The sequence below is a fragment of the Lonchura striata genome, chromosome 1 (assembly GCF_050655825.1).
Source record: "Lonchura striata isolate lonStrDom1 chromosome 1, ASM5065582v1, whole genome shotgun sequence".
NCBI lineage: Eukaryota > Metazoa > Chordata > Aves > Passeriformes > Estrildidae > Lonchura > Lonchura striata.
Genome location: NC_140703.1, coordinates 32256629 through 32270468, shown reverse-complemented (window position 1 = coordinate 32270468; position 13840 = coordinate 32256629). Strand labels below are relative to the sequence as shown.

Sequence of the window (13840 nt, the reverse complement as noted above, 5' to 3'; positions counted from 1 at the left end):
TGTCATAGTGCTAGTATTCATGAAAGTATGTTTGAAAAATCTAAGAAGTGTGAGATGGAGTTTGGCACTGGAGGCTTGAATTAATCTCTTGGTGCTGAATAAGAAATTCAGACAGGTAGCAGGACACATGCTTTGAACAGTCCTGGAAAGTGCAATCAGCTTTTGGATTTAGCAGAATATAAAGATTCAGCAATTTAGATATTAATATAAGGATAATGTAGTTGAAACAGTGAGCTAGGAAAATGATCTTTACAGTAATAAGTTAAGCCCAGCAATGACAATGTGGCTATGAGGTGAGATGAGGTGAGTTGGAGCTGAGCTGCTGCTTACAATCCTGACATGGAGACCAGTGAGGAATATTGCACTCTGTTCTGTTCTGCTCATTGGAGTGAAGATTGAGGTGGGTTTCAGGTGTGTGCAAAGGTGTAGGAGCTAGTGATAAGTTTCCACTGGCAGAGTCTCTCTCACAGTATTGTAAATCCCTTATTTGTGAGATTACCACTTGATTTAATCATTTGTGAGACAACGCTGATAAAGGCAAATTTTAATGGAGAATTTCAAGGAAGCTTTAAAATATATACCTTGATTACTAATTTAAAAGAGTCTTGTTTTGTTCTATGTAATATTCTTTCTTTTTTCATGGTTGATGGGAGTGAATCACAGGCCTAGAACTACATATTGTCTCTTCTTATTTCATAACTGAGTAATCTGTCAAAGAGCAGTGAATGTTGGGCTTATTCACTTTGACAGAGAAATTGAGATTTGCATTAGATCCCCCCCCCCCCTTGCTATTTCCTATTGACAGCCTGTAAAAGGGTAAATTGATTCACTCCTCTGAAGGCCTCCTGCTACCTCTGCCTACAGCTCCTTAATTCCTGACATTTGTTAAACCTGACAATGGAATAATGATCTGCAAATACACAGGCACCAAAAGGGAGGCTAAAGAAAATGTGGGCCTGTGGCTAAATGGAGCAGGGACCCTGGGGACAATGGATAAGGAAAAGGCCAAAGTACTCAGTGCTTTCCTCACCTTGGCCTTTACTGATAAGAACAGTCTTCAAGGAGCCACAGAAAGATTTTGTGACTCCTTTAAGTATTCCTACTGTTCCTGTGTTTCTCTGTACTGTATTCTTTAAGTATTCCTACTGTTCCTGTGTTTCTCTGTACTGTATTTACCAATGTCTTCTCCTTCCTCCCTCCCTCCCTTCCTCCCTTCCTTCCTTCCTTCCTTCCTTCCTTCCTTCCTTCCTTCCTTCCTTCCTTCCTTCCTTCCTTCCTTCCTTCCTTCCTTCCTTCCTTCCTTCCTTCCTTCCTTCCTTCCTTCCTTCCTTCCTTCCTTCCTTCCTTCCTTCCTTCCTTCCTTCCTTCCTTTCCCTCCTTCCATTTCCTTTTGACCCTCCCTTCTTTTTTCCCTCCATCCACCTGCCCACCCACTTTCCTGGCTGCCTTTTGTCTCTCTTGCCTTTTCCAACTTCACAAAATAATTTCATTATATAGTTTCACCTCCAGTAAATTTGCAAAGCATTCTGTTACATGGCTAAATATAGTACTATCTAGATATAATATTTTCCAGAACAGGACTTTTACTTGAGGGTAACTTTACATTTGCCTCTTCTAATCCAAAGAATCTAAGAGATCAGCATACTTACACAAAGCTGAAAAGGATTCAGCTGAAATTTCAGTCTGTAACATACTTTCTTACACTCTAAAATCTGTTCCCTTTCTTCATCTCCTCTGCCCAATAACTGTTTTATATCTCAGTTTTGCTATTTTGCATCCTTGGTCTGCTTCAGGCTCGCAGAGGATTTACTGGGTTTTACCAAAGCCAACAAAACTGAAAGGGTAATGATGGCCCTTACCTTTTTTTAAGGCTTAACAATAGGCAAGCATCCCTAGCAACTGCGGAACACCCCCTGCTCCTAGTAAATTTGGCTAATCCTAATTAGGTGTAAAACACTGTGTCTTCTAAGGAGACAATTATATTGTGATGTGGTTAACTCGATCTCATTTTATTTCCTCCTGAAACAGCTGTTCCAGATGTGCACTTACATAAGATGCTAACTGTGGGTAAGAAGCAGTGCTACTTTTTAGATTTTACCTCTCTTTCTAGGGAAAATATGAAACTACTGACCCAAAATACTGAAGTAAAACATGGCAGATATACAGCTGGGCTCTGTCACAGGGGATTTCTGCAAAATACACTTTGCTGATGCTACTTGGCCATGTGCATTAATCAGTTAGTCTTCTACTATGTTCTTTCATTTAGGAAAAATTTCTTCCTTTCCATTCCCATAACAATTTCTGCAGAGTTTATTTAGTTAACAAGAGGTAAGCAGGATACAAGATACTATATAATGCAATGTTCATGGGACTGAGAAGACAAGAAGAGATATGAGAAGAGATTATTGTGTGCTGAACTTGATTTGTGAAAGAGGAGACTAAGGGACAATCTAACAACAGCCTGCAAGTACTTGAAAAATAGTTACAAAGAATATGGAAGAGAATTCTTCTAAATAGCAGAAGATGAGATACTGAGGTGAAAAGGTCACAACCTGCAACTACTGAGGTTCAGATAGGACAGTATGAAAAACTTGTCCTCTGAGAACTGGCTGAGGGTGCAGCCCTTGAAGAGGTTACCCAGAGAGGCAGTGGAATCTCTGTGCTTGCAGATTTTCAAGGCTTGGCCAGGGACAGCAATGGCCAAAATGACCTAATGCTAGTGACTGTTCTACACTGCATGTGAGGTTGCATGAGCTGGTCTACAGAAGTTTGTTCAAATCAACACGTTGGGTTTTGCCACACCACTGGGATCCCTATTTATATAGGACTCAGAGGTGTTACTCCTGATATATCCTAATGTAAATCATATTAAAGTAAAATAAAAAAGTACAAACTCAGACAGGTTAATGTCTAATATGGGGCACAATCATGAGATACATAGTCCTCAAATAGAAGTAGTTCGGAATGAGTTACAGTGTGTGACTAAGGAAAAGAATATAAGTAGCTGGTCTTTCTCCCAAGCTGGGGTCAAATTTTGCAGTGGATTGAAGAAGCACATGGAGACAACTAGAAACTAAAACAGATGGCAACGTCTCCTATCTTCCTAGCTAAATGAGAAATTAAGGTCCAAAGCAGAAATATATTTGAACTGGTGGATTGTTGTTGGAAGGCCCTGTCTTGGTCACATATTATTCTGGGATCTGAAACCAGGTCTGAGCCTTCCTGGTCCTATTGGAAGCAAAGAAACGTAAGTTGTCTGGCCAAAAAAAGGACAAGCAGGACAGGAGAACTGGAGGGCCACACATGACCCCAAGTGCTTTGTGGCCACTGAGGGAACACTTTAACACTACTCCTTGTAGTTTTACAATATATTACTGCTTCCCAGCCAGTAGATGCTTACTTTCACCATACTGACATGAGAGACGGAAGTGCTACTCTTTCTTCTAAAAAGGGGGACTGAGGGGAACTGTGGCAGAATAACTCAGATATACTTGGTAGCTTGGGACAGGACAAGGAGAGCACTAGGAACTGAAATGTGTGCTGTACACCAGCAGAATGCTGAATGGGAAGCTTGCCAGCTGCACTATGGTGAAGAGTTTGGGACCAGGAAAAGCTGAGCAGAACAGTGATAATAAACAATGTCTTAGAAAATACACACCTCTATGTCTCTCTTCCAAGGTGGGTCCCCATCCTCAAAAAAAAAAAAAAAAATAGCTTAAGAGTTTAAGTAGCTCCTTTTCTGTGATCAACATTTAGAAAAAGTGGTAATACCTCTTTTTAAACAAGAATTCACTCTGTGAGGAAAGGACCCAGATACAGTCCTCAATACTCAGAAATTTCCAAAAGTATGTACTGCAGGACAGCATATTTTAACAGAGGGAGAATGGTATTCTCGTCACCTTCTTTATTGTTTCTCTGTCAAAAACTTCAGCTAAACAATTTTTTCTCACCTTAATATCCTTTCAAATGTTTTATTACTAAAATATTCTCTTCATTTTGGAAAGAAAAACATTGACATTTTATTTATGATCACCTAGCATTTCACACTGAAAATACAAAGGAAAATTATATTTAATTTCTGCACTTAACAGAATTTTCAGAAAAGCTAACTTGGCAGTGAGTACTTCTGAAAATGAGTCTGCCTTATTTCCAATTCTAGTCTTTAAATCTCTGAATTGTTGGTGAAATAAAAAAAAAAGATAAATAGGTTTTTTTATTCCATATTTTTAAAGTGAGTTTCCATTTTTATAATTATGTAGATCATGGAAAAGACAGCATTTTATATGCTTTTTTAAATTTGGGGTTTTTTTATTTTTCAGAACTGGGATTTAGCAAATCTAGCATATAAGAAATATGTAAAGCTATCATCCTTGACCTTACTGTACCTCTTAAATCATGGAATAATAGAATCAATCACAGAATCATAGAATAAACTGAGTTGGATGGGACCCATCAGGATCATCGAGTCCACCTCCTGGCCCTACACAGGACATCCCCAAAAATCACACCATGTGCCTGAGAATGTTGTTCAAACACTTCTTCAGGCTTGGTGCTGTGGCCACGTCCCTGGGGAGCCTGTTCCAGTGCCCAACAAAATTTTGGGTAGAAAACATTTCGTGATACCCAGCCTAACCTTTCCTGACTCAGCTTCATGCTGTTCCTTCAAGTCCTGTCACTGGTCACAGGAGTGAAGAGATCAGTACCTGCCCCTCCACAATTTTAATCCCAGCTTAAAAGTGAAACTATGAAGTGACTCAGCTCTGCAAGACCCCAAAAGAAATAACATGCCAAAAGACTTCATGAAGCCAGCCAGGACCTGTTCAAGGACACAGGGAAGAGCCAGGTAGGCTGTGATTAATCAACAATTGCTCCATTCTGGCATAGGGAAGACACCCTTATGGTCATCAACTCAGCCACTTATTGGGTAATCTCCTCTTTACTTCCTTGAGATGAGTGTTTATTGTTTCTGTTAATTAGAGGTTACTCCCAAAGGAAAAAGAAAAATATGGAAAAGACCCATTTTATCCAAAACTTCTAGGTCAAAATAAAGACAGAATTAAAGCTAGTGATCAGGGCAGGAGGTACACAGAATTCTCTGTGGAATCAGAGGTAGGAGCAACAAGTTTCATCACTCACCCACTTCAGCTGTTCAATATCTCACCTGTCAAGGGACTGAACTTTGTTGCAAACTCAGCAAGGCGGAGACAAAATTATGAAAAGAATAGTTCAATGCTTTTTTATGTTTAAATATTTCTCTGCTCTGCCTTTACCAGTAAAGGCACAAGCCTTCATCTTTCACAATCAGGATGGAGCTCTGGAAGGCATGCGAATCAGTCTTGCTAAGGTCAATTTTTGCATGGATGTAAACAATTACAAAATCTATCATCTACAAAATATCTTGTGCTCTTCTCTGAAGAATTTTCTGCTTTTCACAAACTGAAGCTGGAAAAAAATGTGTCATTAAAGCCTGGTCACTAGCATGGAAGTCCTTTTTTAACATTGGCACAAGGACACAATGTGATTTGGCCCATGATGTCACCAATATAAACAAGACATTTTCTACAAATCCCAGTCTTCTTGACACTAAAACATTACTCACTAAAACAACCCTATGCTGGCAGAGGATGAACCATGATAAGATATCTTTATCTTGAAACTCTCTTTGAGTGATTGCTGTTACTCTTTACTTAAGCATGAGTGTTTCTTCACCCTATCTCTATTATTAATGCCAACTAAAATCTATTTCTTCAATGGGGCCAAAATTTCATGGTCAATACCTTGAACTTTCAGTATTAAATCTGAGAAAGGAGTGGAATGCATTTAGATGTATCTTCAGCTAGCTAAGTTAATGTTCTGCACAGCTGAAGTTGTAGAAGGTGGCTCAGAGCCATATTTCTGCTTCCCCACTCTTGAATTGGCTAGAAACCAAAAAAAAAGCCCCTATGACTATGTTAGAACTACCTTGTACTAGTATCTTGTACTAGTCTAATAGCATGGGCAACTCAGCTCTCGTATTAGCATTGTAAAGGATCAAAATGTGTTGGAGGTGGAATATTCCCTGCTTTAACTCAGAGCTGCCTCTATAGCCCTTGTGAATTTGACTACACCCTCAGTGAAGCCCTGACATCCTGGGTCAGCTTTCTGATTGCCTTGTCAGCTGTGCAAAAACCTCTGGATCATGAGCCAGTGGCCTGGTCTCTGTAGCTCACCTACACCACTTGCACACAGCCTCAACTTTTCCTGTTCAAAGTGATGTGACACAGGCATGTGGCCACTCAGTAAGGTTGAAATTCATGTTACAAACTGCCTCCTCAGCTGGCTCTGTGACACCAGACCACACCTCTCGTGACTTCTGTTAGTCCAAGATGTACAACATACAGCAGTGCTGTTTCTCTCTTGGATAAACATCACCCACTCATTAATGTTCATTCATATATACTGTTCTAAGCAATCAAATAACACCAAATAAGAAATTTCTACAAGACCTCTCACTAATGAACCATAGAATCCAATATAATGAATGGAAAATCTTAGGGAGAATTAATTCTATCTGCAAGAACACTCAGCACAATAACCAGGAGCAAAACTTTGGTTTACTGAATAAATTCAGTCCAATTTTCTCTATTATACATGCTCCTGCTCTGCTTCTGTTAATTTCTGCTTTGGTAGTTTATTAAGAAGAAATTCCTCTTCCTACTCATAAATCACAAACAGAAGCTCATGGTTTTAACAGATTCTATAATATACTTTTTCCCCCTCAGTAGTTGTATGACTGGATTTCATGCAGATAGAACCCCACTTCTGACAACGGAACGGTCAGTTACCTTTGCTGATCCAGATCACACAATCCTGAATCAGTTTTATTCATCTGTTTAGGGAAGTACATCTATTAGGCAAGTTACCCCAAATCTAACCAAAGCCCAAGGTTTGCATAATAGGTCATTCTGGGAGGACTCCATTATGCTATCATAAATAAATTAACTGATCTCTCTATTCTTAGTAATGAGACAGGAATCTTTTCTTTCTACAGACTGTGAAGTCTTCTGCACAAGCATAGCTTTTTATGAAGTTACCGAGCATTTAGATTGTACAAAACCGGATCAGTTTCAAGCTCTAGGATCGTTTCAGTCAGACACTAGCCTGTTACAGGGAGATATCTTTTGGATGTGCACATAAACCCTGGCACTTTGTGCTGCTGCAGCACTTTGTGGTTATTTCACCTTCTCAGGACTTAAAGAGGGCCTACAAGAAAGATGGGGACAAACTTTGTAGCAGGACCTGTTGTGACAGGACAAGGCATGGCGGTTTTAAACTAAAAGAGGGTCAATTTAGACTAGACTTATATATAAACAAGACATAAGGAAGAAATCTTTTACAATAAGGATGGTGAAACACTGGCACGGTTGCCCAGAGAGGTGATTAACACCATATCCATGAAAACATTCAGTGTCAGGTTGGATGGGACTCTGAGCAACCTGGTCAAGTTGAAGATGTCCTGCCCATGGCAAGGTGGGGGGAGTAGATGACCTTAAATTTTCCTTCCAACTCAAATCATTCTATGATTTTAAGGTTGTGTCCCCTTCACCTGTCACAGACTCACAGGTTACAGTCAGGCACACTTCTTATGAAATCACACTTCTTCCTTTTTGCAGAACCTTTGCACATATTTTCTACAAGGAACAGTTTCTCTTTTACTTTGTTTTCTGTCAGAGTGTCTTTAATTATTTGCAGAGAACACAATTCTGCTTCTGTTATTATGCAAACAGTCTTGTTTTTGTTAGACAAGCCTCCTTTCGTGACTAAAGATACAGAAGTTCATTCTTGTATCTTGAGGAGAGATTCTCAAGAAGGAAAGATTCTTTTGTTCCAGTGGAACATCTCTAAATATTCATGTGATGGCCATGGGCAATAAATATTTTCTGCATCTTTTTTTTTCTCGTGTGCTGCACACACGGATCTGAAACCATTCTGGCAAGTTTCCTATTATTGGGACCTCATGGTATTTAGTGAGGGTCTAAACAGAAAAATCTTAGGGGTTTTTTTCCCCCCTTTGAGTTTTGTTTTTATACAAAACACTGTGTATTCTCAGGGTACTATAAACACATACAACAAACCATTGTTCCTACATAAACTCTACCAGATAGACTGATACCAGGCTGTCATCAGTGAAATAAATTGCAAAACCATTCTGATAGTTCTGATATTCTGATCCAAGGCCCAACAGCACCTGTGGCAATACTTGGACTCACTTGACCATGTTTTATATCAATATATAAGGCTGTGGGGATACCAATGATGTAAATGTCTGTACAGCTGGAACCATAAAATTAGAGCACACTCTAATTTTCCTGGTAACACAAGGTGTCTCCTTGACTGGAAAACAATTCTAGTGAGCAACTGCTTTTCTATTCTGTATCTTTGCTTGAGGAAAGAGTGAGTGTTGTCTTCCTGTAGCCTTGTTTTTTCGTTGTCTGTGCCTGTTCTCATCATTTCTTTAAGCTCAAGAGGTAGCATGGGCAACAGAGGGTAGTCAAGGGAATAAAAAGCTGTTTTTCATGCAGTGTCCATGTTCCTTGACTTAATGTATTGTTTTAAATTGCCCTACAACTGAAAGAGTATACTTGCCATATTTGACCAAAACTTTGATAAATGCTCTTAGTTGTGGTAGATTTTAAAAAAACCAAAACAACCCCGAAACATGAAAAATATACTATGAAGCTGTAACACAAGTAAATTGAGTGAAATCAATCTAAGCAAGAACCAGAAGGTCTTTGGAATAATTTGGTAGTAGGGCATTCTGACTAGTTGTTAAATGTTTTAATTCTTCATCTCTCATTACTGCTAATTTTGTTTATATCATGCCTCTATGACTGTGACATCAAAATTCTTTAGAAATTTATTATCAAATAATGAGTATTATTGGTACCCCATTTCTTTCAAATGAAACAAATTTATACCAATTCCTAATTTTCTCTGACACTGTGGTAAGTCAAAAAGTGAGATATTTTGTCCTGTATTCCTTCTGTCAGGCCTATTTGTTAACTTCAGGAGAAAGTTAGAGACACACAGGTTTGAAGGTCAAAATGGTATCATATGGCTTTGCTAAATATAGATGATTGACGAGTAAAAGAGCTTCACAGGTCTTGACATATTTTGCTTGGTGCACTTCTACCTCTGCACATATGCAGACAGACAACTTCTCTCAGACCATATCAGAAATAAGAATATTAATAAAATAGAAAATATCTATGCAGGGGTTACAAATGTATCCCTTCTGATTTTCTGAAGGTAGAAGTGGAGCAGGATATGCCTAATCTGCAATATTTTCACTCTCATTTCACAAGTCTGTCACTGATGGATACTCTGAGGAGATGAAGCACAGCATGTTAATATCCTCCTAACCTGTATGCAACATTGGAATAAATCTGTTTTTGTTAAAAAAGACCTTCTCCATAAAATAACATTGCAGTTTGTGCAGCATTGCACAAGCAGGAAAACATGATTAAACAACAAAAATGTGCTAAGAGTGAATGAAATAGAAGAGGAATATTTAAAGAGCTCTTTTCACCTATTTTCCCTGTCTAAAAACAATTTCCATAGACAAAAACAGCTTTAAAAGGAGCTGTCTGTGCTTGTACATTTTTTGTTGCAATCCTGTCCTGGGATCCTGGGACCTATAATGCAATATGTGCTGTCAGGTCTACAACAGTTTACAGATGTGCAGCCAGACTTCTTTCTATTTATAGATGCCTCTTCTGCAAGCAGTACTCTATGGGGTTGTAGCGCAGTAGCAGGCATGTTCTTTGATTTAGTGCTTACATCACATTCATTTAAGAAAATTTGGCTCTTCACCTGGCATGGCAAAGGAGGCATATTCATGAAGGTCAAGCAGAGAGAACACTATTGTGAAGAGAAATGTGGATGGAATTCATGAGCGAGCAGGACACCTACTGGGAGGAATAACTGAGAGAAGGAGACATTGGGCAGAGATGTGGAAAAAAGAAAGAATGAAATAGTCATGTGTTCACAATAGGTTTTGCTCTTTATTCCCTCTGCAGGGTAACTGGAGAGAAGGTTCAGTGCTGTCCCTGCAAGGCAAAGCTGTAAAGTTGCTTGGGGTGCACGTCCATGGGGTCTGTACAGGTCTGTGCTGCATCTTGCTTAAGCATGTGTTAAGTGTTCAGTCAGAGTGCTAGGCACAGCCTATAAATAGAAACAGGGAGTTTGGCACACGCTCGCACTTTCGCCTGTCTCCTTCTCACATGCTCGCAGAGATGCTGGGACTGCATCCTGCATCCTTCTGCTTTTCCAGACCTGAGACTTCGCACACTGCTGTATCCCCCGAGAAGTCTCAGTGAGGTCAAGACAGCCCCAGACAAGTAAACAGGGGCTGCTCAACCCCAGTGTTGAGGAAGCGGAAGGTAACGGGTGGGGGAGCGGCGGTGGGGGGTGGATTTCTTGCAGAAAACCTGAGACCTCGCAGGCTACCCTCCCGGCCTGAAGGCAGTGCAGAGCTATTTTCGGCACTGCCCAGGCCAGCCGGACAGCCCCCACCTCGGGCAGCTCCGCTCTGGTAATATCCAGGATGCTGCAGAGACGCGGATGCTCCTAAAGTGGCCCCGAACGATCCCGGCCAAGGCTGCCGGCGGAAAGCGCGGGGAGCTGGCCAAGGTGCTGCCGCAAGGGACGGTCCGTCCCTTTCGGCGCGCCCAACACCCGAACCGCCGCCGCCCGTCCCCGCTGCCCCCAGCCCCGCGGAGCCTCCGCGCCGCGCGGCCGCGCAACTTCCCGGGAAGCGGCCGCGGAGCAGCCCCGAGCGCCTGGAGGGCTCGGCGCGGGCAAACTTCTCTGCCCACGGGGAACGGAGGGATCGGGGGGAGAGGGGGGGCGAATGCAGGAAACCATAGCAGCACGGCAGGCAGGAGCTGGCCGGAGGGGCCGGGAAAGTTGTTCTGCACTTCCCGCTGCTTCTGCCGAGGGATCAGAGCTCGGCTCTGGGGGAGCGCGGCGCCGGCTCCGGCTCGCATCCTTACTCACCTCGGTGCTGTCGGCAGCGTTCTCCGCCATTTTCCTCCTTAGGAGCAGGCAGCGGGAGGAGTGTTTCATTCCCATAAGAGCTAGCCAAGGGGTTGGGGCTTCGGGGCTGGTGTTTTGGTTTGTGTTTTCAAAGATCTCCAAACACTGGTGTGCGCCAAAGGACAGGGAGAAAAAAAAAATATGGAAAACAGCAATAAATCAGTCAGCTTTGTCCTTTCTTCGTCGTCCACAGGAATGTTTGTCTCCTCTTAGCATCGGGAGCTCCTCAGGCACTTTCAAGTCCTCCTCTTTCTCCCCTCTCCTCCACCTCCAGCGAGTTCTTGGGGTGGGCAGAGAGAGGCGGCACACACTCTTCAGGTTAAACTAAAAGGCTGTCGGGCTATGAGTCCTCCCCTTCAGAGAAAGCAGTCAGGCTAAACAGGAGAGAAGCACCAGCTAAACTGAACTTGGGCGTGCAGTGACCAGCTGGGCATCTTTGTGTCCTGTGGCTACTCTTCCAGAGGCAGAGGGAGCCAGAGACAAAGCAACAGGACAAGGAAATCATAGCCCTTTATTTTCCTTCTTTGGGCTTCTTTCTTTCTCTCTATGTCCCAGGACACTTCCTTTAAAGACGGTCACAGAATTTGCCACCCTCTTTCTATGAATGTCTTCTGAAATAGAAATCCCTTCTCCTCCTCCTTCTCCCTCCCTCCTCCCCCCCTCTCCCCTTCCCTTCCTTCTCTTCTCCCTTTCCCTCTCCCTACCCCTTCTGCTCTTGGGCAGAGCTTGGTGCCCCTCACTGGGAATTGCATTCACGTGTCTTTCGTAGGGAAAAAAAATACATAATTTCAAGCTCCCCCCACCCGTCGCCTACACCCTCTCACACACAAGCACGCATTCACACGTACGCACACACACGTTGTCTCTCTCTCACACAGACATGCACAATTTTTTTTTTCTCTTCCCCATCCCTCCTCTTCTTTTGAATCAGCAACACTTTTCTTTGCAAGGACTCTCGGCAAGGCTCTTAGAGAGCAACCGAAGAAGTCTGCTCCAGCTTCTTTCCTCCGAGTTAAGTAGCAAACCTGCTTTCTTAATATATCTTCGTGTGTGTGTTCTCCCAGCTCCTGTTTTACTTGAAGTTTTTCAGGAGGATCCACGCTCCGTCAGAGAGCCGTGAACTGTAGGGATATAGTCCCGATCCGGCTGCAGCTCCTGCTGAAAAGGGGGGAGGAGGAGCTGGGGGGAGGAGAGGGGAAGAGGCGGAGGGAGAGGTCTTGCTGGGGAGGGGAGGGAAGAGGCTAAAGGTGATTTGAACTTGTTTTTAGCCTTTTCCTAATGACATCTTCCTCTGTAGGAGTGCATCGCCACCTTCCCCACACGTTTATTTTGCTTTCACTCCTCCGGGCACTTTCTAGTTCTGAGTTGTCAGCTGGGAGGATTGGGTTTACCTCACTCGTGTTGCTGCGGGTAAGGGCGGGAGAGGGGGCGTATTACATAATTAATCCTTCCAACTTCACTTTCCGCAGCTCCATCTCCAGCCCACTGTTCTCACGTTTCTGTTTTGTTTTTATACGGAGGAGGTGAGAAAATAATGCTGCTGTGTGGGTGTGTGTTGCTCGAAGGATTTCAAGGACCAGAACAGGATTGCTGCTCTCTGAACAGTTTGAAATTATTTCCTCTGGGGGTGCCAATGGAGACCTGAAGAAGAGGTTTGAAAGATTACTTTTGATGCATATTTTAAGGACATGGCCAGCCCAGATGCTTCATCAGTAAAAAATTTTGATAGATTTGGGGTTTTGAATTTTTGTCTCTTGCAGACTATTTTAATACCTTTCAATTAGAGTTTATCCTCATCTGACCTCTGGAATACTGACATACCTTGAAGTACTGCCAAAACCCAGGAGGTCCCTGGGCACTCGGGAGGCAGAAATATTCCTGGGGGTGGGGGACTGGAAATAGAGTATATGAATTAGAGAGTAGAGATCAAAATTATTCTTCTGCCCCATGGGGATGAGGTGGTGGGGCCAAGAAAATTAAATAGGCGAATTTCTTCTTTTTTCTTGAATGACCCTCACAAATTCTTGCTCAGAAACAGATTGGTAGGTATCCATTAGATTTCAGGAATTTGTAATAAATCACACAGTAATAAGTAAGAAACCTAAGGAAGCAGAACGTGTGTGGTATGCGGAAATGTCAAGTGGCAATGAGGATATGCCATGTAGGGCACAAAGGTACCATATGACGTGGTTTCAGAATATGAGAATATGTTTTAGACATATGTTCCAAAACTGGACCTCTGTGTGACACTTTGCAGGGCCATTTGATCACTCAGTCTTTCACAAGCTTCCTTTCATCTCACATTCATTTTGACACCTCAAGTTCTTTCATTAGCTCCACATCACGGCTAATTTTTTCAGTAATCATCCACACCTCCTGTGTTTGTATAGTAGAATTTAATTTCACACCTTCCAGGCATGAGACTTAAGTAATGACAGAGGTGGAAGCAGGTCATCTCCCTTTTTCTTTGTGACATTCACAGAGCTTTTGAAGGTCCTAAAACCCTTCAAACACAAAAACGTCTATAGTCATTGCCAGGTATTCCAAAGCTACTCTCATAATCATTGGCTATGGGCATCTTTCTCACCAAGTACTTAGATTTCTAAGTGAAGGGGTAAGGGTAAAAAAAAATAACCTTCAGATAAAAATTTAATGTCTCTGCAATCTTTGTCACAATGTTTTTCTCTGCTATGGCATGAATATCTGGTGGTTAGTGAGTGCATGAAGTTTTAGTCAGCACACATTTGGACTAACCTGCATAGTT

The 13840-nt window shown here is 42.1% G+C and overlaps 1 protein-coding gene across 2 annotated transcripts in view; it reads right to left on the bottom strand.

Annotated features, from left to right (window-relative positions):
- The window catches only part of PRMT8 (protein arginine methyltransferase 8), a 56906-nt gene extending 44851 nt beyond the window's left edge, over nucleotides 1-12055 (bottom strand). The window contains exons 1-2 of one of the 2 annotated variants that reach the window (XM_021548873.4): nucleotides 11781-12055; nucleotides 11038-11181 (exon numbers count right to left, since the gene is read on the bottom strand). In XM_021548873.4, coding sequence (XP_021404548.2) covers nucleotides 11038-11181; nucleotides 11781-11828 — 192 coding nt within the window. In that variant the 5' untranslated portion in view covers nucleotides 11829-12055. The remainder of the gene's footprint in view (nucleotides 1-11037; nucleotides 11182-11780) is intronic. The other variant, XM_021548872.4, reaches the window with a different exon arrangement.
- Between the last annotated feature and the right edge of the window lie 1785 nt (nucleotides 12056-13840).